The sequence below is a fragment of the Apus apus genome, chromosome 1 (assembly GCF_020740795.1).
Source record: "Apus apus isolate bApuApu2 chromosome 1, bApuApu2.pri.cur, whole genome shotgun sequence".
NCBI classification, from domain to species: Eukaryota; Metazoa; Chordata; class Aves; order Apodiformes; family Apodidae; genus Apus; species Apus apus.
In genome coordinates this window covers 131033203-131051679 of record NC_067282.1, presented here as the reverse complement: position 1 = coordinate 131051679, position 18477 = coordinate 131033203, and the positions used below count along the sequence as shown (strand labels likewise).

The 18477-nt window shown below is 42.3% G+C and overlaps 1 protein-coding gene and 1 long non-coding RNA gene across 5 annotated transcripts in view; one reads left to right on the top strand and one right to left on the bottom strand.

Moving 5' to 3' along the window:
- Positions 1-2768: 2768 nt before the first annotated feature.
- Positions 2769-4481, bottom strand: LOC127388748 (uncharacterized). The gene is made up of 2 exons (XR_007890446.1): positions 4279-4481; positions 2769-3235 (listed from the first exon to the last, which is right to left on the bottom strand). It is a non-coding gene; the product is annotated as an uncharacterized LOC127388748 (long non-coding RNA).
- Positions 4482-5056: 575 nt separating this feature from the next.
- KRAS (KRAS proto-oncogene, GTPase) overlaps positions 5057-18477 on the top strand; it is a 28386-nt gene continuing 14965 nt past the window's right edge. Inside the window, exons 1-5 of one of the 4 annotated variants that reach the window (XM_051615971.1) lie at positions 5081-5187; positions 6293-6310; positions 6413-6536; positions 12659-12837; positions 16011-16170. In XM_051615971.1, the coding sequence (XP_051471931.1) occupies positions 6426-6536; positions 12659-12837; positions 16011-16170 (450 nt within the window). In that variant the 5' untranslated portion in view covers positions 5081-5187; positions 6293-6310; positions 6413-6425. Of the gene's footprint in view, positions 5188-6234; positions 6537-12658; positions 12838-16010; positions 16171-18477 lie in introns of those variants that run through there. The other 3 variants (XM_051615963.1, XM_051615947.1, XM_051615954.1) reach the window with 3 other exon arrangements.

Here is an 18477-nt window from a genome sequence, read left to right as displayed (position 1 = left end):
CTTGTGAGGGTGGGTCACTTGTAGAGGCTGGCATCTTCTGTTCACCTCCTGCATGTTCCACTTCAGGAGCAGTGATCTGGTGTGTCTCAGGACTTCGTTTTGCTGCCACTGCCCCAGTCACATGGCAAGTGCGTGGTGTCGAATCCTTCGAATACTTCTCCCTAATATTTCTTTTTGGCACCAAAAAAGGCATGGGTGCAGCAGGACGGTGAACTTCCACTGTGTCTACTGCTCTCTTTCTCCTCATGAGGAAGTCTTCAGCCCCTTGAGAGAGCTGTTAGATCTGCAGCATTGCATACTCGGTGAGTTTCGGGAGCTGAGCTACGGGTGCCAATAATAGAAATGAGGCATCTAATCGTTTGGTTTAGAGAGGCAATTTGGACACCCCACTGGTTTTTCCAAACATTGCTGTGCCTAATCAGAATGAAGCCTGTTAACTTCAGCAGGCTTTGGATGATTTCCTGTATACACAAAACTTGAACAAATCATGCTTTAAAAGGAATACCAAAGTTAAATTGGGAAATTTTAACAATTCTCTTTGTATTTTAATTTTGTGGCTGTATGCTGGCAATATAATTAGAGAGCTGCTTTGTTAATTAATGCCAGATGATATTAGTGGGAAGGCAAAATAATCCAGTTTTCTAAAGACTAGTGCACAGTTGAACTGCTCCTTTCTCCCCACCCCATTTTTAGCAGAGAACTGTATTCAAAAAGTCAGAGACAGCTGAATTAAACCACAAGTCAAACCTCTTAAAAATACCAGTAACGTGGTGTATCTTAGCACACTACTTCCAAGCCAAATCTCATGTTATTGCAGAAAAATGTATTAACTGTGTTTCTTTAGTGCCTACATATATAAAAAAAATAAAGGTTTCCAGGACCTTGTGCTGTTCTTGTGTTTAAAGTAGGCAGTGGACAGCCTAGCCACCACTGAGGTCAAGAGAGCAGAACCTAGCTTTGTACTTTATGTAGCTGAGTATTTGAAAGGTAATTCTGGGCTAGGGTTTGTGGATTTCCTGGGGTCCATCAGTGATTTGCAGTGTCAAGGCAAAACATGTTCCCATTCAGTGAGAGTCTGTAGATGGTGTGTTTGTATAATGTGTGAGTTTATCCATGTTAAGCTTCAATCTATATATGTAAAATATACTAGGAGGCCCATACCACTACAGGAAATATGCCAGGGCCCAAAACTTCACACCCCGTGAGAACTATAGCCTTTAGTGTAATATAAACTCACATACTTAAAATTGCATATGTAGAGATATTTATCTACAGATGTAAATATTTATCTACTTAAGTTTGCTGTTTGCTGTCCTGTATCTGTCTTGTAGATACTGTTTTGAATAGAGTTAGTGAGTTGAGTTAAAAGTCTTAGGGAATATAATTGTATCCTGCTCTGTCAGCAGACAAAAACTTGTAAGGGCATTTTTATTGTTCTTCATAGGACTTCAAAAGAAAAATCTTCTGCAGGTGGTCTTAACAACTATAAAGCAGCGTAACAAAGTTGGCAGGACTTCCTTCAAAATCTTAATTTTCCTGGGAGGGAAAAAGGAAAAAGTAAAAACTGAAGGCTGGTACATCCCAAATGAGAGGAATGTCTCAAATGCTGCTCCTGAGTGACACATGGAATCTTACACCAGAGCCAATAAACACGCCTGCACAACTCAAAACACACAGCCCATATAAGCTGATGCAGCCAGGTCAAATGTCTTCCAAACTTTGTCATGTAAACACTTCACATGTGCAGGCTGATCAGGTGGTGTCTGTCCTTGCACAAAGTGCCATAATGGTGGCCTCAAACCATGAAACCACCATTAATCCAGTATTGTGGCCTCTGGCTAAACCAACTGAAGTACAAGGGTGTGCTCATGCGTGGCCAGGACCAGATCTCTGTTGGTGGTTGTCATCCCTACTGGCTGTACTGGCCAGGGCCTCTTGGCCTATCTATCTGTGACAGAAAAATTCTCTGCTCGTATTTCTAATTCACAGTAGGCAAACTTAGGAGTTGCACAAACTCACTTATCTTCCTGTAGTAACTCTACATTGGCTTTGCATCTGCTTTGCATAGAGTTCAATGCCAGGAAAAGCCGCAGGAAAATTAACTCTTGTCTCAACTTGTCTGACACTCTCGGTTAACAGGGAAAGCTTACTATTTATCTGGAGGCTGGAGCTGTATTTTACATTTCCCTCTCCCTCCCTGCTTCACAACTGCTTGACGGGTGGTGAAAGCTCCTGTGTTCTCAAACTGAAAATGTCGTTGACTTTCTTGTGTAATGGTTAGGATGGGGCAAACCTGAATAGTGTAAATATGTGACTGATGGGATTATACTTGGCCTAGTGCTTGGTCTCATAAGGGAATCATCTGGTCAGAGTAAGGAGCTGTGACTGGTGGTTTGCCCTCAAAGGTCCATGCCCATCGAGGATCTAGAAAACTGGGACTGGAATATTTTAATGCAAATGTGAAGACGACTTTGAATTGATTAATGTGCTTTAACATAACAAAAGTATTTAACTCTAGCACTTTGAAGCATTTTGGCATTTGAGGACATGCATCTTCTTTGCCTGTGTTCAGAATTCTCTGTGCAGTCAGTGAAATGAAGCTGGTTACTCATAGAACAAGACTTCTGCAGCATCTAGTGCCTTTTACATCGCTTGTACTGACTTCTCACCAGCTTTCCTATCATTGCAGAATATGAGATGGCACTTAATATTTTTGATCAGCTCATTTGTTTCAGCTTGTTTTCAAACCACTTCACACATAAGCCTGAGAAGATACTTCTAATTGAAATTTAATTAAAGCAAACAGCAACTTTATAATAGATACTTATAAACAAATTTGTGCACAGCAACAACAAAATAATCAAGCTTTGTGTTCTGCTCTTTCCAGGATCCCAGCAAATCATTTTTCCTCTCAACTATATGCAGAATGATTGTTTGCACGTTGCATGGAGATCATATGGAGATCCGGCAACTCAAGCTGTCACTGGGACCTAAAGTTTTCACAGAGAAGGTTCTGCCAAAGGCAGCTGCTCTCCAGATACTCTTTTGATCCTAGCTGTGACTGTGTGGGTTTAAAGATGAAGAGCTTCTCCCTATATAAAGCCCCGTAGATGAGAACAAACCGTCCAGGCTGTTTGTGGAACACCAGCATTATCTGCAGAACTGGGCAAGTTTTCCTGTGACGGAGGCATTTTCCCACTGCATCAGGAAGAACCCCAACACTCAAATAGTTTTCCTAGGGGGGAAGCAAAATACAAAAGTGAAATCTGGCTGTCCTAAAACTGCTGATCAGGGCGTGTACCTCAGTTACCGAACATCTGCATTCAAATCCTTTCTTTGCCTGTTTCACACCACAGACGGGAATGTGGTTTTCCCACATCCCAAGCTTGTGGTTTTACCACCAGGCTACTTGTTCTTTGAAAGCAGGTCTTTCTTTTGGTTTTTACATCTGCTCATGTGAGGTAGCCTACTTAATAAGCAAACTGAATCACACAGTTTTAATTTGTGAGATTATTTCACATGTTACACCATCACATGTAGTTTTGTGAGTCTTTTTTATTGAGGTGTTGGTTCTAGTAAGAACATTTAACACGACTGTGACCAGGTTACTAACACCTAACTCACGGAGAGAGGAGAGATGGGGATCATAAAGTTTCCCCAATTTAATTTTCTCTGTGGTTCATGAGAACACATACGCCTCCCACTGTAGGTGAGTATCCTCACAGAAGCTCCCACAGGAGTCCACAGGGCGTTTGTCACTGATTTCAGCGACAGAATAAGACTCATTTCAAGAGCAGAAGAAAAGCTCGTCTGATCTTTTGTGGCGTCTGACTGAAGAGACACCATGTTTCACACAACAGCTCAGAGATGCATTTGTTTTCCACCCAAGTCTTAACACCATCAGGCAGCAGTGCCGAACCACACCACAGGGGTTTGGGCTGATTTACGTGAATTAATCCCAGGCACACACGGCTGAGCCCCAGAGGGTTAATGCCTTGGATGCTCAGCTGGGTATGGCCCAAAAGCAGAGCCCCTCAGACATACCGTGAGGATGAAAGACCCTTGGAGTTGTCACAGGCTGTTACAGAGAACAAAGCTTCCAGCCTCTTAAATTCAAAACTCTTGCCATACCAAATGTGTAGACACCACGTATTTATTTTTGACATTCCAATTTACAGAGGGAAAGCAAAAACTGGCCTAATGAATCCCTTGTGCGAGCCAGTCGACATCGCTGCAGTCAGCCACGGATTAAGCTTCCCTCGGAATAAGGCTCCTTACCTTTGTCCGAGAGCTGGCAACGCAGTTTCAAAACACTCTTACTGCTTGGGATGGAACATCAGCGTATGAATGACATCAGAGGCTTATTAATCAACACGCTAGAGCCTTTCGATGGCGGGGGGAATTATGGTTTTGGCCTTTGGATGAGAAAGCGGACTTCACTATGCAATCAACTTGCTTCCAAAAAGAATCATCATCATCATCATCAACCCCGTGTTTGTTAACTCCTAAGCAGAGCATCCCAGTACAGAAAAAAAAAAAAAAAAAAAAATATATATATATATATATAAAAAAATAATACCAAAACCTTGCGTTTTATTTTGCAGCGACTGCAAGCCCAGGGGTGTTCACGGGGCGCCCCAGCTTCCCGCGGCGGGCTGCAAGGCTGGCAGCGGGGCCCGGGCAGAGCCGCTGCCCCGCGGCCGCGCTCCCTGCCCGCAGGAGGCAGGGCCGGCGGGGCCGCCCGCCGGGAGCTGCGGCGGGGCCGGCGGGCAGGGAAGGGGGAGCGGCCCCAGGAGCTCCGCTTCCCTCCCTCCCTCCTGCGGGGGCACAACACGCCGCCCGCCGGGCCCCCCAGAGCCCGCCACGGGCGGCCCCGCCGCCGCCTCCTCCCGCGGCCGGGGCGGCAGGAGGAGGAGGAGGAGGAAGGAGGAAGGAGGAGGAGGAGGAGGGAGTGGCCGGCACTGCTGCAAGGGGCGGGGGAGCGCGGAGCGCATCGATCTCGGCCGCCCGTCCATCCATCCAGCCTCTCGGCGCTCGGCTCCCGCGGCAGCTCCAGCCCCAGCCCTCTCCGTCCCCCGCCATTTCGGAGCGGGACGGGCAGGGACGCGGAGGCGGCGGCGGCGGCGGCGGCGGGGCGGGCTCGGAGGTGCCGGCGTGCTCCCGCGGCCCGCTCGCAGCGCCCAGCAGGTACCGGCCCGGCCCTACCCCCGCGGAACCGGGACCGGCCGCCGCGCTCTCGCTTCACCTCCCCACCCTCCCCTCCCCACCCTCCCCTCCCCACCCTCCCCGCTTCCTTTCCCTGCGAGGTGGGGCGAGGGGAAGCGCTGCGGCTTCCCGGAGCCCGGCACCCCTCTCCCTCCCCCCCCCCCACCTCCCTCCTCTCGCCGGCGCTTGGCGGCAGGGGCAGAACCGCCGGGCCGGGGCCGTCTCCCCGGGCCTGTCCCGCTGCCGCCCGCGGGACTGCGCCCTGCCCCTCCGCCGGCAGCCCCGGGCCGGCCTCCCCTGCCCCTCCGCCGGCAGCCCCGCGGGGCGGGCGGTGGCTCGGCGGCCGCGGGAAGAAGGGGCGGCAGGACAGGTGGCCAACGCCCTCCGGGAGCCCGGCACCCGGCGGCTGATGCCGAGTCAAGCCAACCCTCCCCCTTCCCCCCTTCCCTTCCCTTCCCCCCTCGCCGCCTTTTTTCTCCTCATGATTCCTCCCCTTTCCCTCCTGCCTCCCTCGCGGAGCCCTGCGGGGCCGAGGCGCAGGGCCGCGCCGGAAAAGTTTGGGCGGCCCGGGCGCGTCGCTGGCCGCTGGCTGAGGGGAGCCGGGGCCCCGGGGAAAGGGGGGGGGGGCCCGCTGGCCCCGCAGCCCAGCCGGGGGGTCCGGCCGCCTTGGGAGGGGGAGAACAGGTAGGAGGCAGAGGCTGAAAGGGGGGGAGGCGAGGCCGCCAGGTGGAGGTGCGGGCGCAGCCGCGCCTGTCCCGTCCGCGCCGCTCGGAGGAGGCGGGTTCCCGGCGCTGGTGCAACCTGAGGAGCGCCGGGGCTGGCCCTGGCTGGGCTGGAAAGCCGGGAGGTCTCCCGGAGTCACCGGGGCTTGGGGGGGGAGGGGAAGCGGTGAAGAATAAAATCGTTGCCCCCTCCAAGAAATGCTCTGACTTGTTTGGTTTTTTTTTTCCAGAAGGTAGCGTGTCCGTGCTTTTAATTTATCCTTTTGTCATCTGCCTCTCAGCCTCTCGTCCACGCTGCCTTTCCTATGTCTGATCCCGTTGGAGAAGCAGCGTTCCCTCATAGCTTTTTTTGTCTTGTCTTTCAGGGAGGGAGCCGATTTCCGGTAATAGTAGAGGAACGTGGTACTGGATGAGAACGCGGCGGCAGCATCCTCGTTAGTCGGAGCCTGACTCTCTCTGCTTAATGCTGGTTTCTTTGTCATCAGGTCTGCTAAAAAAATGACAGAATATAAACTTGTGGTGGTTGGAGCTGGTGGCGTAGGCAAGAGCGCCTTGACAATACAGCTAATTCAGAACCACTTTGTGGATGAATATGACCCTACGATAGAGGTAAACAGTTTCATCTTACCCTTTCTGTGAAGAGAGATTATCAGCAATAATGGAAGTTGTTTGCTTTGGGGCAGTTACCACAAAAACGTAGAGCAAGGCTTTAGGTTTAAAAGAGCTCGAAGATAAGCTCAGAGATAATGGTCAGCATGAGCTTAGTATTGGAGGGGGAACTGCTGTGCTGCTTGATCTGCTGGTGCCACTGCTGCGGTAAAAAAGTAACAGTTTGGATCAGTCCAAGTACAGCCTCAATTGCCATGCTTTGTTGGAGGGTTTGGATGCATGTTATTAGGATCTTGGTGATAAAATATTTGCCAAACTCACTTGAAGGTACTTGGCAGAACTCTTCATGGCACTACACGCAGCCCTTTAAATGTGACTTTCTTTTTTGATATAAAGAAAGAAAATGTGTAGTTCCGATATGTATGTGTCAAGCTTGCTTAGCTCTCATCGTTACCTGTCCTTAGGATCTCTTTCACACAGCGAGAAATGTGTTCTGGAGTGTTACGGTGAATGAGGCAAAATTTTACATTTTTTTCCTCTTTGTTAAACAGATCAGTGTGTGTTTCTAGATCTAGAAAAAATGTTACAAGATAGCTGCTGTAGTGGATTCTTGGAAATACATGGCACAGTTCCTTAAAATACTGTATTGAAGCTTTACAAGTTGCAATATTTTAAGAATTTTTAATGAGGAAGTAATCTTCCTTTTAAATACAAGAAAAATACTTGTGTTGTCTGAAATCTCATGTGGATCATTGGATTTAATAACCTCAGACCATATAAAAAGGAGAAATGACACTATAATTTGCCCAAGATTTTTATTCTCCCAACACTGAAGCTCTGTAACTTATGACTTCATTTCTATGTTTATATAATGAGGCGCTTCCAGGCTCACTTGAAGGAATCACAAGGGTTGAGATTTAGGCTTAAAGGGTGACTTGAAAAAGGGCTTTGTAATTTTCAGGTAAACCTAAGCAGAAGGAGCCAGTGCCCTGAGATGGTGGGAAGCTGTCTTACTGTCAGCCCTGTGTTTTGCTGGTGTGCCCCAGAGGGAGATGTGTTGGCTTGACGTTGAGTTTACCTTAATGTGCCTGTGTGTCTTCTCTGTCTGTTGCATGGCCAGGTACCCTCATGAGTGCTTGTACAAGCTTTTGTGAGTAGACCTATGGAGAGATAAAAAAGTGACTTGCACTAGGAGAGCAGGTCTTTCAAGTGCTAAGATGTAGAATGTTAAAACAACCACCCAAAATGTGCTTAAAAAACAGAGGAGACACAAAACTCATTGAGAGGAACATGCAGAACGGATTTTTACTTTTTCCTGCCAAAGGAACTTTGGGATGTTGGTCTTTGTAACACTTGTTCACGATCATCTGGGTTTCTCTTAGGTTAGAGGTGTGTTTACACATTGGTGGAGGTTCTATGCTAGAAGCGTTACATAAAGCCAGAACCTTGTAAACAGTTTGGGAGCACAGCATCTAAATGCCAGTATTCCTAAGTCGCTCGAGGGTATTTGCTAGTCAGCAAGTTGAGTATTTTGAGGACAAGCAAATACATTTTAATGTAAAATAATAGAAAGAAAATACAGTTCCTTAGAGAGAGAACCTAAAATCCCAGAACTGTGGCTTTTATTCATTAGAGTGCAGGACGACTGTAGCACTGTGGCATGGTCCAGAAAAAGTATGTTCTTCAGTAAGAAACCTCTTAACCTTAAAGGCCTTTTTATCAGCATCAACAACTCATCACATGCAACAATCTTCTGCAACTCCTACAAGTTACCTTCTGAGCACTAGTGTTTTTGTCTTGTAAATTCTGAGACCTTTAGGATGGAGACTGTATCTTCTGATAATGTGATAAATCACCTTGTGTGCTCACAGTACTATAGAATAATTATGTATGTGCTAAAGAAATAATTCAGTTACTGTAAGAGTGGTCTGTAATTCGAAGTGGCAGAATGGGCTTGTAATTGGGTTTAAAGGCTTCAGTCCTTGCCTGCATAGAATCCCGTTCAGTTGAGAAGAGTTGCTTGATTGTGCTTCCTGTGTAGATGCATTTGTGGTGGTAGGGGCTGATCAAAGAACAATAGCTGTAGAATGTTTTTATGCAGTGCAAGGAAATAAGGCTAAAGTTGCTCTGACTGGTAAATAGCAACAGTTAAGTCAATTTGGTAGTGTCACTACTATTGTTTTTCACCACCGTTTCTTTCATTGCCATAAAGCTTTGCCAAAATTCTAATTTTCCTTTGCAGATAAATAATCAGGCTAAATATTTTGGAGAAGACAGAGGAGAGTTTGCTGTTTGTTATCTATAGGGGGTTCTCTAACTACACACTTATTGAATAATTTTGAATTTTTCCTGTGATCAACAAAATGAAACTCAACACTTCTAAAATTCTCATGTTGTGAAGATGAAAAAAAAAACCCATACTAGTTACTTAATCACAGATGCATTTGCAGTGTTAATGTTGTTGCTGTTTTCAGTGGAATAGACTTAATGATTCAACAAAACCTTGCTTGGAAAACGTCAAGTTTCATGGCCTGCCTGAGGATTTTATCTACTTAAATCTGAGGGTAACAGATGACGGGGACCAGAGTGGGGGAATTAAAATGAGTGTGTGTTTAGATGGCTACTGTTATTCAAATATATGTACTTCGTGTGGGTTTCCCAATTTCCTATCTTATTTGAAGAGGATGTCCAAGCACAGGTTTATAGCCAGGCAATTTTAAGTGTTTTTTTTAAGCTGTATGTGCACTAACCCTTATAAAATCTGGCCTTATACACAGAACAGTTGGACTAGTGCCCTCTGCTGGTCGAGGTTTGTTAAATCTTCTTGTGTGATAACATCATTTTCTTTTTTTTTTCTTTCTTTTTTTTTTTTTTTTAAAGCTTCAGCATGTTTTAGTGCTAAATATATGTCCTCTTTTAATTGTCCTAGAGAAAGAGCAGCCTTCCTACTTGCCTGTCAGAGCTTTTTCAATTGGATTAGCAAAATCCCTTGACTTATTTAGGAATACTGATCTTTTAAGTATACGTTCTTAAATGCCCTCTGCACTTGTGAAACTTCCACCAATATTTAGTCTTAGTAGCTGTGATATTAAAATATTAAATCACTGGTATAGTGGATTTTTACAAAATTGTTGCTACTTATTTAGATAGGATTTATTAAGCAGTGGGTTTGTTGTGTTTTTTTTTTAAGAAAAATTCCATATGTAGCATATAGCTGAGATTTCCTATTGCATTTTTTTTCAGTGCTTGTAAACAGATGAAATTATTAACTCCTCTAGTGTAATTTGTGCTAATTTTTATGGCTTGTGAAAGACAAATAAAAGTGGGTTAAGAGATTAATGAAATTAAAACTTTTTGATAGAAATATGCTGAGTCCATATACTGGGGAAAAACTGCAAATTCGTATTTGGAGTCACGTATTACTTTGAAATTAAATTTGCATTTTGTTTTTACTTGGTGGCCTTATACTGGGTGTTTCTCCATTGCATTCATTACTGCAAATCTTCCAACGTGCAGTAGAGCTACTGGATTTTTATAAATTACAAAATTTATAGATTAGAAAGTTGTTTTTTTCGTTGTTGAAGGGGAATATGACCATTTGGGTTCTGCAGCTGCACTTTGAAGCAGAAGTGCCACAAGTGCTATAATGGCATAGCTTTTCTTTTTGGTCCATCTTACATTTTGTTGTGCAGGACTTGATAATTTTTACAGTATGGTAACACCCAAGGTAAAAGTTGTTTATTTCAGTATGTTTACACTGGTGTTTGCCGTGATGGGGGTGGGGGTCCCAGTAGCCTGAGCTTTAATGTGGTGCTTCAGTTTTCTTTCTCACAGTGACAAATGTGATTTCAGGCTTGATGTGTTATGGGGGTTGGTGGGGAATGTGTAAGAGCAAAGTGGTTATTACTTCAGCAGCTTGGAAGGAAATAAGAAGATTGAACTTTCTCTCCCACATCGCTTTTTTTCCTTCCACCTCAAACCCCCTTTCTAATTAGTGACAGAATTTTTGCTGGGCAAAACAAATACAGTCTCCAAGTGTTCCTTCTTGTACTTGTGCTGTGTTTTATGCTGGCCCATCTTTGCTACTATTGCTAACATGGTAGGCGTGCTACAGGGAGCATTGCTTAAAAGTGATTTTCTTTTAAATAATTTCTTTGATGAAAATTACACAAAGCTTTTGTTTAGAGCTCAGTTGAGAGGAATTTCTTTTCCTTTGAAGTGCTAAGGTGTGAAGGAATAATACAGGCTTTTCAAGAACTGGTTTTCATATTTTTAAACAAGCAGTCAAATTGCAAGAAGAGAAAATGAAGGCTTTGTAAAAAGGCCTAGTACAATGCTAGAACTTCTACTAGTGAACTACTTGATCGCTGTGAATTGTGATCAAGGTATCATAGGACATAGCAGATCTGCTATTGAATTTAAGTTCATTGGAATAATGATGCTTCCTTTGAGGGTTTTTTTGGTGTGGTGGTTTTTTTTCCTTTAAGCGATGAAATACAGTATTAACACATTGGAACTTGTGTATTTGTCTCAGCTGTATCAATATTTAAACATGGCTTACATACTTCTTAAGTAAGTTACCTGCTTCTTATTTGAATGCTGAATTTGCATGTCTGTGAAAGAAATATTTCCAAAATCATGTTGGAAGTAAATCTTTATCTTTAAGGTAAACAGTCAATATTGTTTTAGCCAATACTGTTAAATGTCGTCCAGGAACAAGATAAATGTGAGATAACACATTTTGTTTACTTCAAGATACTGATTCTATACAATTATCTCCTCCTTGGTTTTTAGCATGAGCAGTAGGAAAGAAAAGAGCCTTTTGTAAAAATGCAAATATATAAAAAATGCACAGGAGTAGTGTACTGTGCCTTAAAATGGGTATGAAGGAGAGAAGGTCATTCTGAATTCATCTTGAAGTTGGCTAGAATTGCAGCTTTAATTCCTTAATTCCTTTCCCAGAAGCTTATGTTCACTTCTGTATAGTGTTAAAAAGAACAATAGCAATATTGTGTTAATCTCCAGCTAAAGGATCTGAAAGGTAATACCAAGATTTTGTGTGTATACCTTTTATTTGTTGCAAGTAGTGCTTACTGAGAGTAATTAATAGCCCTCCTCAGTGACCTATTTTTAAAGCTTATTGTTTTATTTTGAATATATAGATGTTAATAGAAAATAGAGTTATTGGGAGAGTAATGCTTATGTTCTTATTGCTAAAACTATGTGGTCATAGAAGCCTAGCACCAAAGAGAGCTGTAACTAGGCATTAATGTCTAGTTGCTTGGGTCTTTGTACAGATTTTAGTCACTTGAATCATCGACCTGAAAACTTTGAATTCATAGCATTAGAATAATTTGTTCCTACATCTCTCTGAACCCATCAGGGCTTCTATGTGACTGTGTTTGTCTGTCTTAGCAAAAGCTTGAACTTCCGATATATCAACTTAATTTAGTTGATTTCATAACAGGTACCATTATATGAACCTGCTTAGGCATACAAAACGGATTTTGTGTCCAAAGCACTGAGGGCTTTTTTTATATTTCATCTCCTTTTAAGTGGCATAGGTTTTTGGAGTTGTCTTGTTCTTGAACCCTTTCTATTTTTTGTATTTTGTACCTCGTTGTGGCACAATGTTTTCATAAACATCCATAGAATGAAGGTCAAATTTTACTTTAAAAAAAAAAAGCTAAATTAAGTAAGCTTAAGCAAAGTCAAACCTTTTAAAATTAGGATTGCAAGTTTCTTCAATTTTTATGTTAACAGGGACAGAGAGGAGATGCTTTTGATCTGGATCCTATTTGTACTTTTTGTCCTTTTGTGCAACATAAGGACACTGTCCTCTGTGTGTGTGCAGGCATGTGTACTGTTGCTCACTGAAGATTCAGAGTACAGAGAAGCACGTGTCCTTTCAGTGCTCTTTCTAGTTCAGGATTACTGTATACATCTAAATATGGGACACTGTTTTCCTACTCTCATTTGCCCATCTAGAAAGTTGGATTTTAATTCTAAAGTGTTTCCAGTCATGAGTAGTAAACAACTTCAATCTCCAGAGTTATTGGTGTTTGAAATCTTAACTTGTTTGTATTTAACCAAGGTTTATGTTTTGTTGTTTTTTTTCTTAGGATTCCTACAGGAAGCAAGTAGTAATAGATGGAGAAACCTGTCTCTTGGATATTCTTGATACAGCAGGTCAAGAAGAATACAGTGCAATGAGGGACCAATACATGAGAACAGGGGAAGGCTTCCTATGTGTATTTGCTATAAACAATACAAAGTCTTTTGAAGATATTCACCATTATAGGTGTGTATATTGAAAGATAATTGACTAACTCTTGTATTAGGTGGATAGGTTGTTTGCTCTTACGCTAGATAATAGAATGGTCTTTTATGAAATAGCATCTAAGGGGAAATTAGCAATATTGCAACTTATTTTTCCATTTGTAAACCTGTGATTTTAGGTAATCTGAAAATCTTCTCCCTTGTTTGCAAGTCAGGTAGACAAAATGTCTTCCATTGTAAACTAAGGTGATTTAGTATTTCTGCCTGTTCATCATGAAGGCTTGTCTAAAGGTAAACTCTGCCTATTCCATAAAGAAAACTGTGTGTTGAGATGGAAAAACTTAAGCAATTCAAATGGTACAGACAGTAATGTCAATTGTTAACTTTTATTCTGGGAGTGTGAGCAAGCTTAAGAGGTATGGGGTAGAAAAGTGGACAGTGATGGATTAAGAACTGGCTACACAATAGAGCCCAAAGAGTGCTGATCAGTGGTGCAGAGTCCAGCTGGAGACCTGTGACTAGTGGAGTCCCCCAGGGATCAGTGCTGGGTCCAGTCCTGTTTGACGTCTTCATCAACAACTGGGAGGATTGGCTGACACACCTGAAGGCTGTGCAGCCATTCATGAGACCTAGACAGGCTGGAGAGCTGAGCAAAGAGGAACCTAGTGAAGTTCAACAAGAACAAGTGTAGAGTCCTGCACCTGGGAAGTAAAACCAACATGCACCAGTACAGGTCAGGAGCTGACCTGCTAGAGAGCAGCTCTGTGGAGAAGGACTTGGAGTCCTGATGGACAGGTTCTCCATGGGGCAGCCAAGTGCCCTTGTGGCCAAAGAGGCCAATGGTGTCCTGGGGTGCATTAAGAGGGGTGTCTCCAGCAGGTCAAGGGAGGTTCTCCTCCCCCTCTACTCTGCCCTAGGGAGAGCCTACCTGGAGTGTTGTGTGCAGTTCTGGGCTCCCCAGTTCAAGAGGGACAGGGATTTACTTGAGAGAGTCCAACAGAGGGCTACAAGGATGATGAAGAGACTGGGAGCACCTGCCTTATGAGGAAAGGCTGAGAGACTTGGGGCTGCTCAGTTTTGAGAAGACTGAGGGGATCTTATTAATGTGTATAAGTATCTGAAGGGTGGATGTCAAGAAGGAGCGGGCCAGTCTCTTTTCAGTCGTGCTCTGTGGTAGGACGATGGGCAATGGATGCAAGCTAGAGCACAGGAAGTTCCACCTCAACATGAGGAAGAACTTCTTTAAGGGTTGCAGAGCACTGGAACAGGGTCACCAGGGAGGTTGTCCTGCTCTGGCACAGGGATCGGACTCGATGATCTCCAGAGGTCCCTTCCAACCCCTAACATTCTGTGAGGGAGGGGAAATACCTGAGCTCCAGGATGACTGCTAAAAAACAACTGGTTATTAGTTGCAAAACATGCTCTCTTTGTCAGCTGCACTAATATAGAAATAGTAGCAGTCTCTGGTGATTAATATACCAGATAATTTATAAATTAGTAGCTTACTATTATAGTGATTTCTCCTTGGGTATTCTTTTAGAAGGTAATGCAAATTCCACCGCAGATCACTGAGTTTAGCAGCATCAGTTCAAGATTAGTCCTAAACAGATAATGTTAAGCTAGTCATAAGCATTTATAATGCTGTCAGATCTATGTTGCTGTGTGGTGGAGGGATGTTTTTCTATCACTATTACCCACAAACCCAACATTTACTCATAAACTGAAGTTGCACATTTTCATTACAAATAGAAGTTACGTTTCCTTCATTTAAGGTGGGATACCCTGACAGTTCAAGGTAATTGAAGTCAGGAGGTGGCTCTGCCCTGGTCACATAGCTTCATTTTCTCCCGTATGCCAGCAAATCAGCTCATTTGGTTGTGCAGTGTGCTGATGTGAGTAGCTAAACAGGTAGATAAGATACCTGTCTACAGAAATAGTTTTCTACTGGCTTATCTCCCTGGAGCAGCTGCAGGTTTAGGGGAGTATTGCTGCAAATGAGAGGGACAAAATCAATGTGTACTAACCCAAGGAGACATCAGTGTTGAGAATGCAGGCACTTCAATTCAGCACTGTCTTTTTTTATATTTAGTTTGAGCTAGCCAGCCTTTGTATAAATTCCATTCTATATAAAATTTTCTAACTCAGTGTATTGGTACTGGTGATTCTTAAAAAAAGCAGTTTAGAGTTGGCACATCAGGGATGTATATTAAAAAAACCTGTGTCTATTGCTCTCAGAAAAAAAACCCTGTAAACTTCTCTTTGTTATCTAACCAGATTATTACAAATGGGTTGTGGAGGAAGAAGGGACAAAGGTAAAATAGATGTTGATGTAAGGGGAAAAAGGAGCATTCGGGTTTTGATATGGAATTTTTCTTTTCTGAAGGGAGAGTTGCAGGTTTGAGTAAGATGGCTGCCTCAGTTTATTTCAAAGAATCTTGTGAGTTGAGTGCTGGAGTTTCTACTTAGCAGTCACACCTGTGGATGGCCTTGCAGACTGTCTATTGGTTAAGGAACACAGTGCTAGATTATTTGAGAAGGCAGAAGTAATGGTATTAATGATTTCTATTTGAGATTTTTGACAACTACATCTAACTAGTATTTCAAGATGTTTTCTAACTAGTGTTTGAAAAGCCTCCCTCACCAAATTGCTTTGTGTAGAGAACCAGACCAGCAGTCTTCAAAGTTTTAAAACCTGTCTAAATGGAGAGTTTGTAATGCTGTCTTTAATTTTAAAAAAACTACACAAAACAAACAAAAAACCTAACCCAAAATAAAACCCCAAGCCAAACAAAAATCCAGACAACAGGCACAGCACTTTTGACTGTATTTTAGCAAATGAATATTATGAGTAGTGAGTATGAGAGAGAGGTAGGAAGATTTATACCAGAGCTGCTTAGGCTTCTGGCATTAGCTGTTAAAAACATAACTAACTAACAGTATATAGTGTAATGACATAAATATCTATGGTAGTTAGCAAAACGTCAGCCTCATTTTTAAAAAAAGTAAGATTATGAACTTGATGGCAGGATTGGTCAGTGTATTTTTTGATGGCTTCTAATAGTGTATGTACAGTAGATTAACATAAAGAAAGATGTTGGAATCTGTTAAGTCAGTTTTGTTTCATTGTTTTAAAAGCTTCCATATAAACTATTAATATTAACACCTGTTAAAGAAAATCTGTCTTTTTCTTTTCAGGGAACAAATAAAGAGAGTTAAAGACTCTGAAGATGTTCCAATGGTGCTAGTAGGAAACAAATGTGATTTGCCTTCCAGAACAGTAGATACAAAACAAGCTCAGGATTTAGCAAGAAGTTACGGAATTCCTTTCATTGAAACATCAGCAAAGACAAGACAGGTAAAGCTCAAAAATTGCCAGAGAAAAATGCAGAACTCTTATCTAAATGATCATGTTAATTATTCTAGGCACTGACGATTGCTTAGTCATATCAATAGATGTATTTCTCTAGAGCAGAAATTCTTGTGGTGTCTCTTCTTTCTGTCAACTCACTGACAACCGGTGATTGTTCATTAATGAGTGATTCACTTTGGTTGCACAAACTCCAAGAATGAGAGCTGGGCTGCTGTTCCTTTCCACTGTCAGGTGGTTGCAGCATTCCTAACATTGTGATGGGTTTTGATAGAATAAAACGCACTCCTTACGTGGAAGTGAAATATTTTTTTTTCCTAAGCAAGAGGGTTAAGCAGGCAAACAGCTAAATAGTTTATTCTGTTTTAAGCCTTTTCATTAATAACAAAAGGAATTTTTCTTCAAGGCAATGATTCAGTATTAGGGGGACATGCTTGATATACTGGCTAAGCAGTTGGCCGTAAGTCTCTTGAAATTACTGGATTAATTCCTTGTGTAAACGGATACTCTTCTAAGATTTTAGAGCTTATTGTTGGTTTATTGTACCCCCCTGGTATGGGTGAAAGAGGCAGCCATTAGGGTCCTCTCAGTGCTTCTCCCAGGGTTTGCTGGGTCAAAGGTGCACAGGTCCACAAAGGTACATCTGTGCATTCAGGAGATGAGCTGCACAGATAGAGATGAACCTGGAACTGTACTTCTGCAAGAAAGCACAGGTTTTGAAGAATGCTAGTTTGTATTTCTTCTTCTAAGAGCTTAAAGCTTACTCTCAATACAAATTAGATGAGGCCAGAGTGGCCAAATAACTGATACTCTCTGCATAATCAAAGTGTTACATGCAAGTTATGACTCAGGATTTAGGTGTTGCAGAAGGAAGCAAGTAAGATCATAATGCTGCAGTTGGAGTAACTGCTCAGTGTAACTGCTGGATAGATTCAGCTGCATCACTTGGCAGAAAGTAAGCAAGTTTTTTTGGGTATAAGAAATTAATATTTTATTAGTGCAAAATTGCTGCACCCATCTGAGTTTATGACAAGTTGAAACCTGGACTAATTAATAACACTTTACAGAGAAATCAAAGGAATGCTAGCAGAGAACATTTCTGTCAGGTAGAATTAAAAAAACCCAAACAGCTACATGACTTTAATGGCTGAGAATAAATTAGGCCACAAGAGTGTGCTGAAAAATGTGGCATGTAAGTGGACTGAATAATTACAGTGTTATTGTTTGGAAAGTCCTGTATTAGTGGCTGTCATTGAGATATTAAGACCAAAAGGGAACAACTCTGAAATTACGCTTGGGGTTTGAAATAACAAAAGTTTTGTATCAACATCTAGATTTTACTTTGTTCAGCCTGTTTTTATAGAGTGTCAGGCTTTGTTGAGGAAAGAACTCTTTTTCAATAGCTGCTTTTATTAAATAAAAGTATGTTGGTGATGTATTTTTAAGATTTCTTCTCCCACCCTACCTGCAGCTTACTCCTACAAGCAGACCCACCTTGGCCAACCAATACAGAATGGCATGCCCGCAAATCACACTCCAGTTCTATAATCTTCATTTATGCAAAGTAGTATCGGCTTTTTTATCTTTCCGACTTTTAAGAGATGTGCCAGAGGTTTGCACTGGTTTCATAGGACAACAGATCAATCATATATGAACTGTCATTCTGTAATTTGACTGCTTTTATCTGTGACTTTATATTTCTGGAGGTGCCAGCTGAAATGTTATAGCAGGGATCTGACTGTTGGCTTTTGTTTTTCAAAGTTGAGCGTTACACCCTCTTACAGATAAGAAGTGCCTAAAGGTGTCTTGTGGATTTTAAAATCAAGATGCCAGATAGACTCTTTTGACAATGTTGGCTTCCAAAAGTTGGAACCACTAGGTGTGGTTGCTGATTCTTTCACAGTGTTGTTCATAATGTGTTATGAAACTGTTTCATAAGAGGCTGTGTTAAGAACACATATTTGAGAAAATGAGAGAATTGGAGGAAGAACCTGATCTTTGATTACAGCAAGATCATCTGAATATTAACATATGTATTTGTGTATATATGTGTGTATACATACACATTTACATACTACAATTTTTCAGTCACACTGTCACATAGACTTTTTATATATACACCTTCCAAAGTAACTTTTCAAATTAGGGGATTCAAACACGGGCATGTGGCCCATGGGCTACATTTGGTAGAATTCAGTCCTTGTCTAAAAATAAATTTTAAAAAATCTGGCCTTCTCTGGGGGGTGTTCTGATAACTTCTGGAGTCTGTAGAAAGTCTGACATGAGTATTTAGAA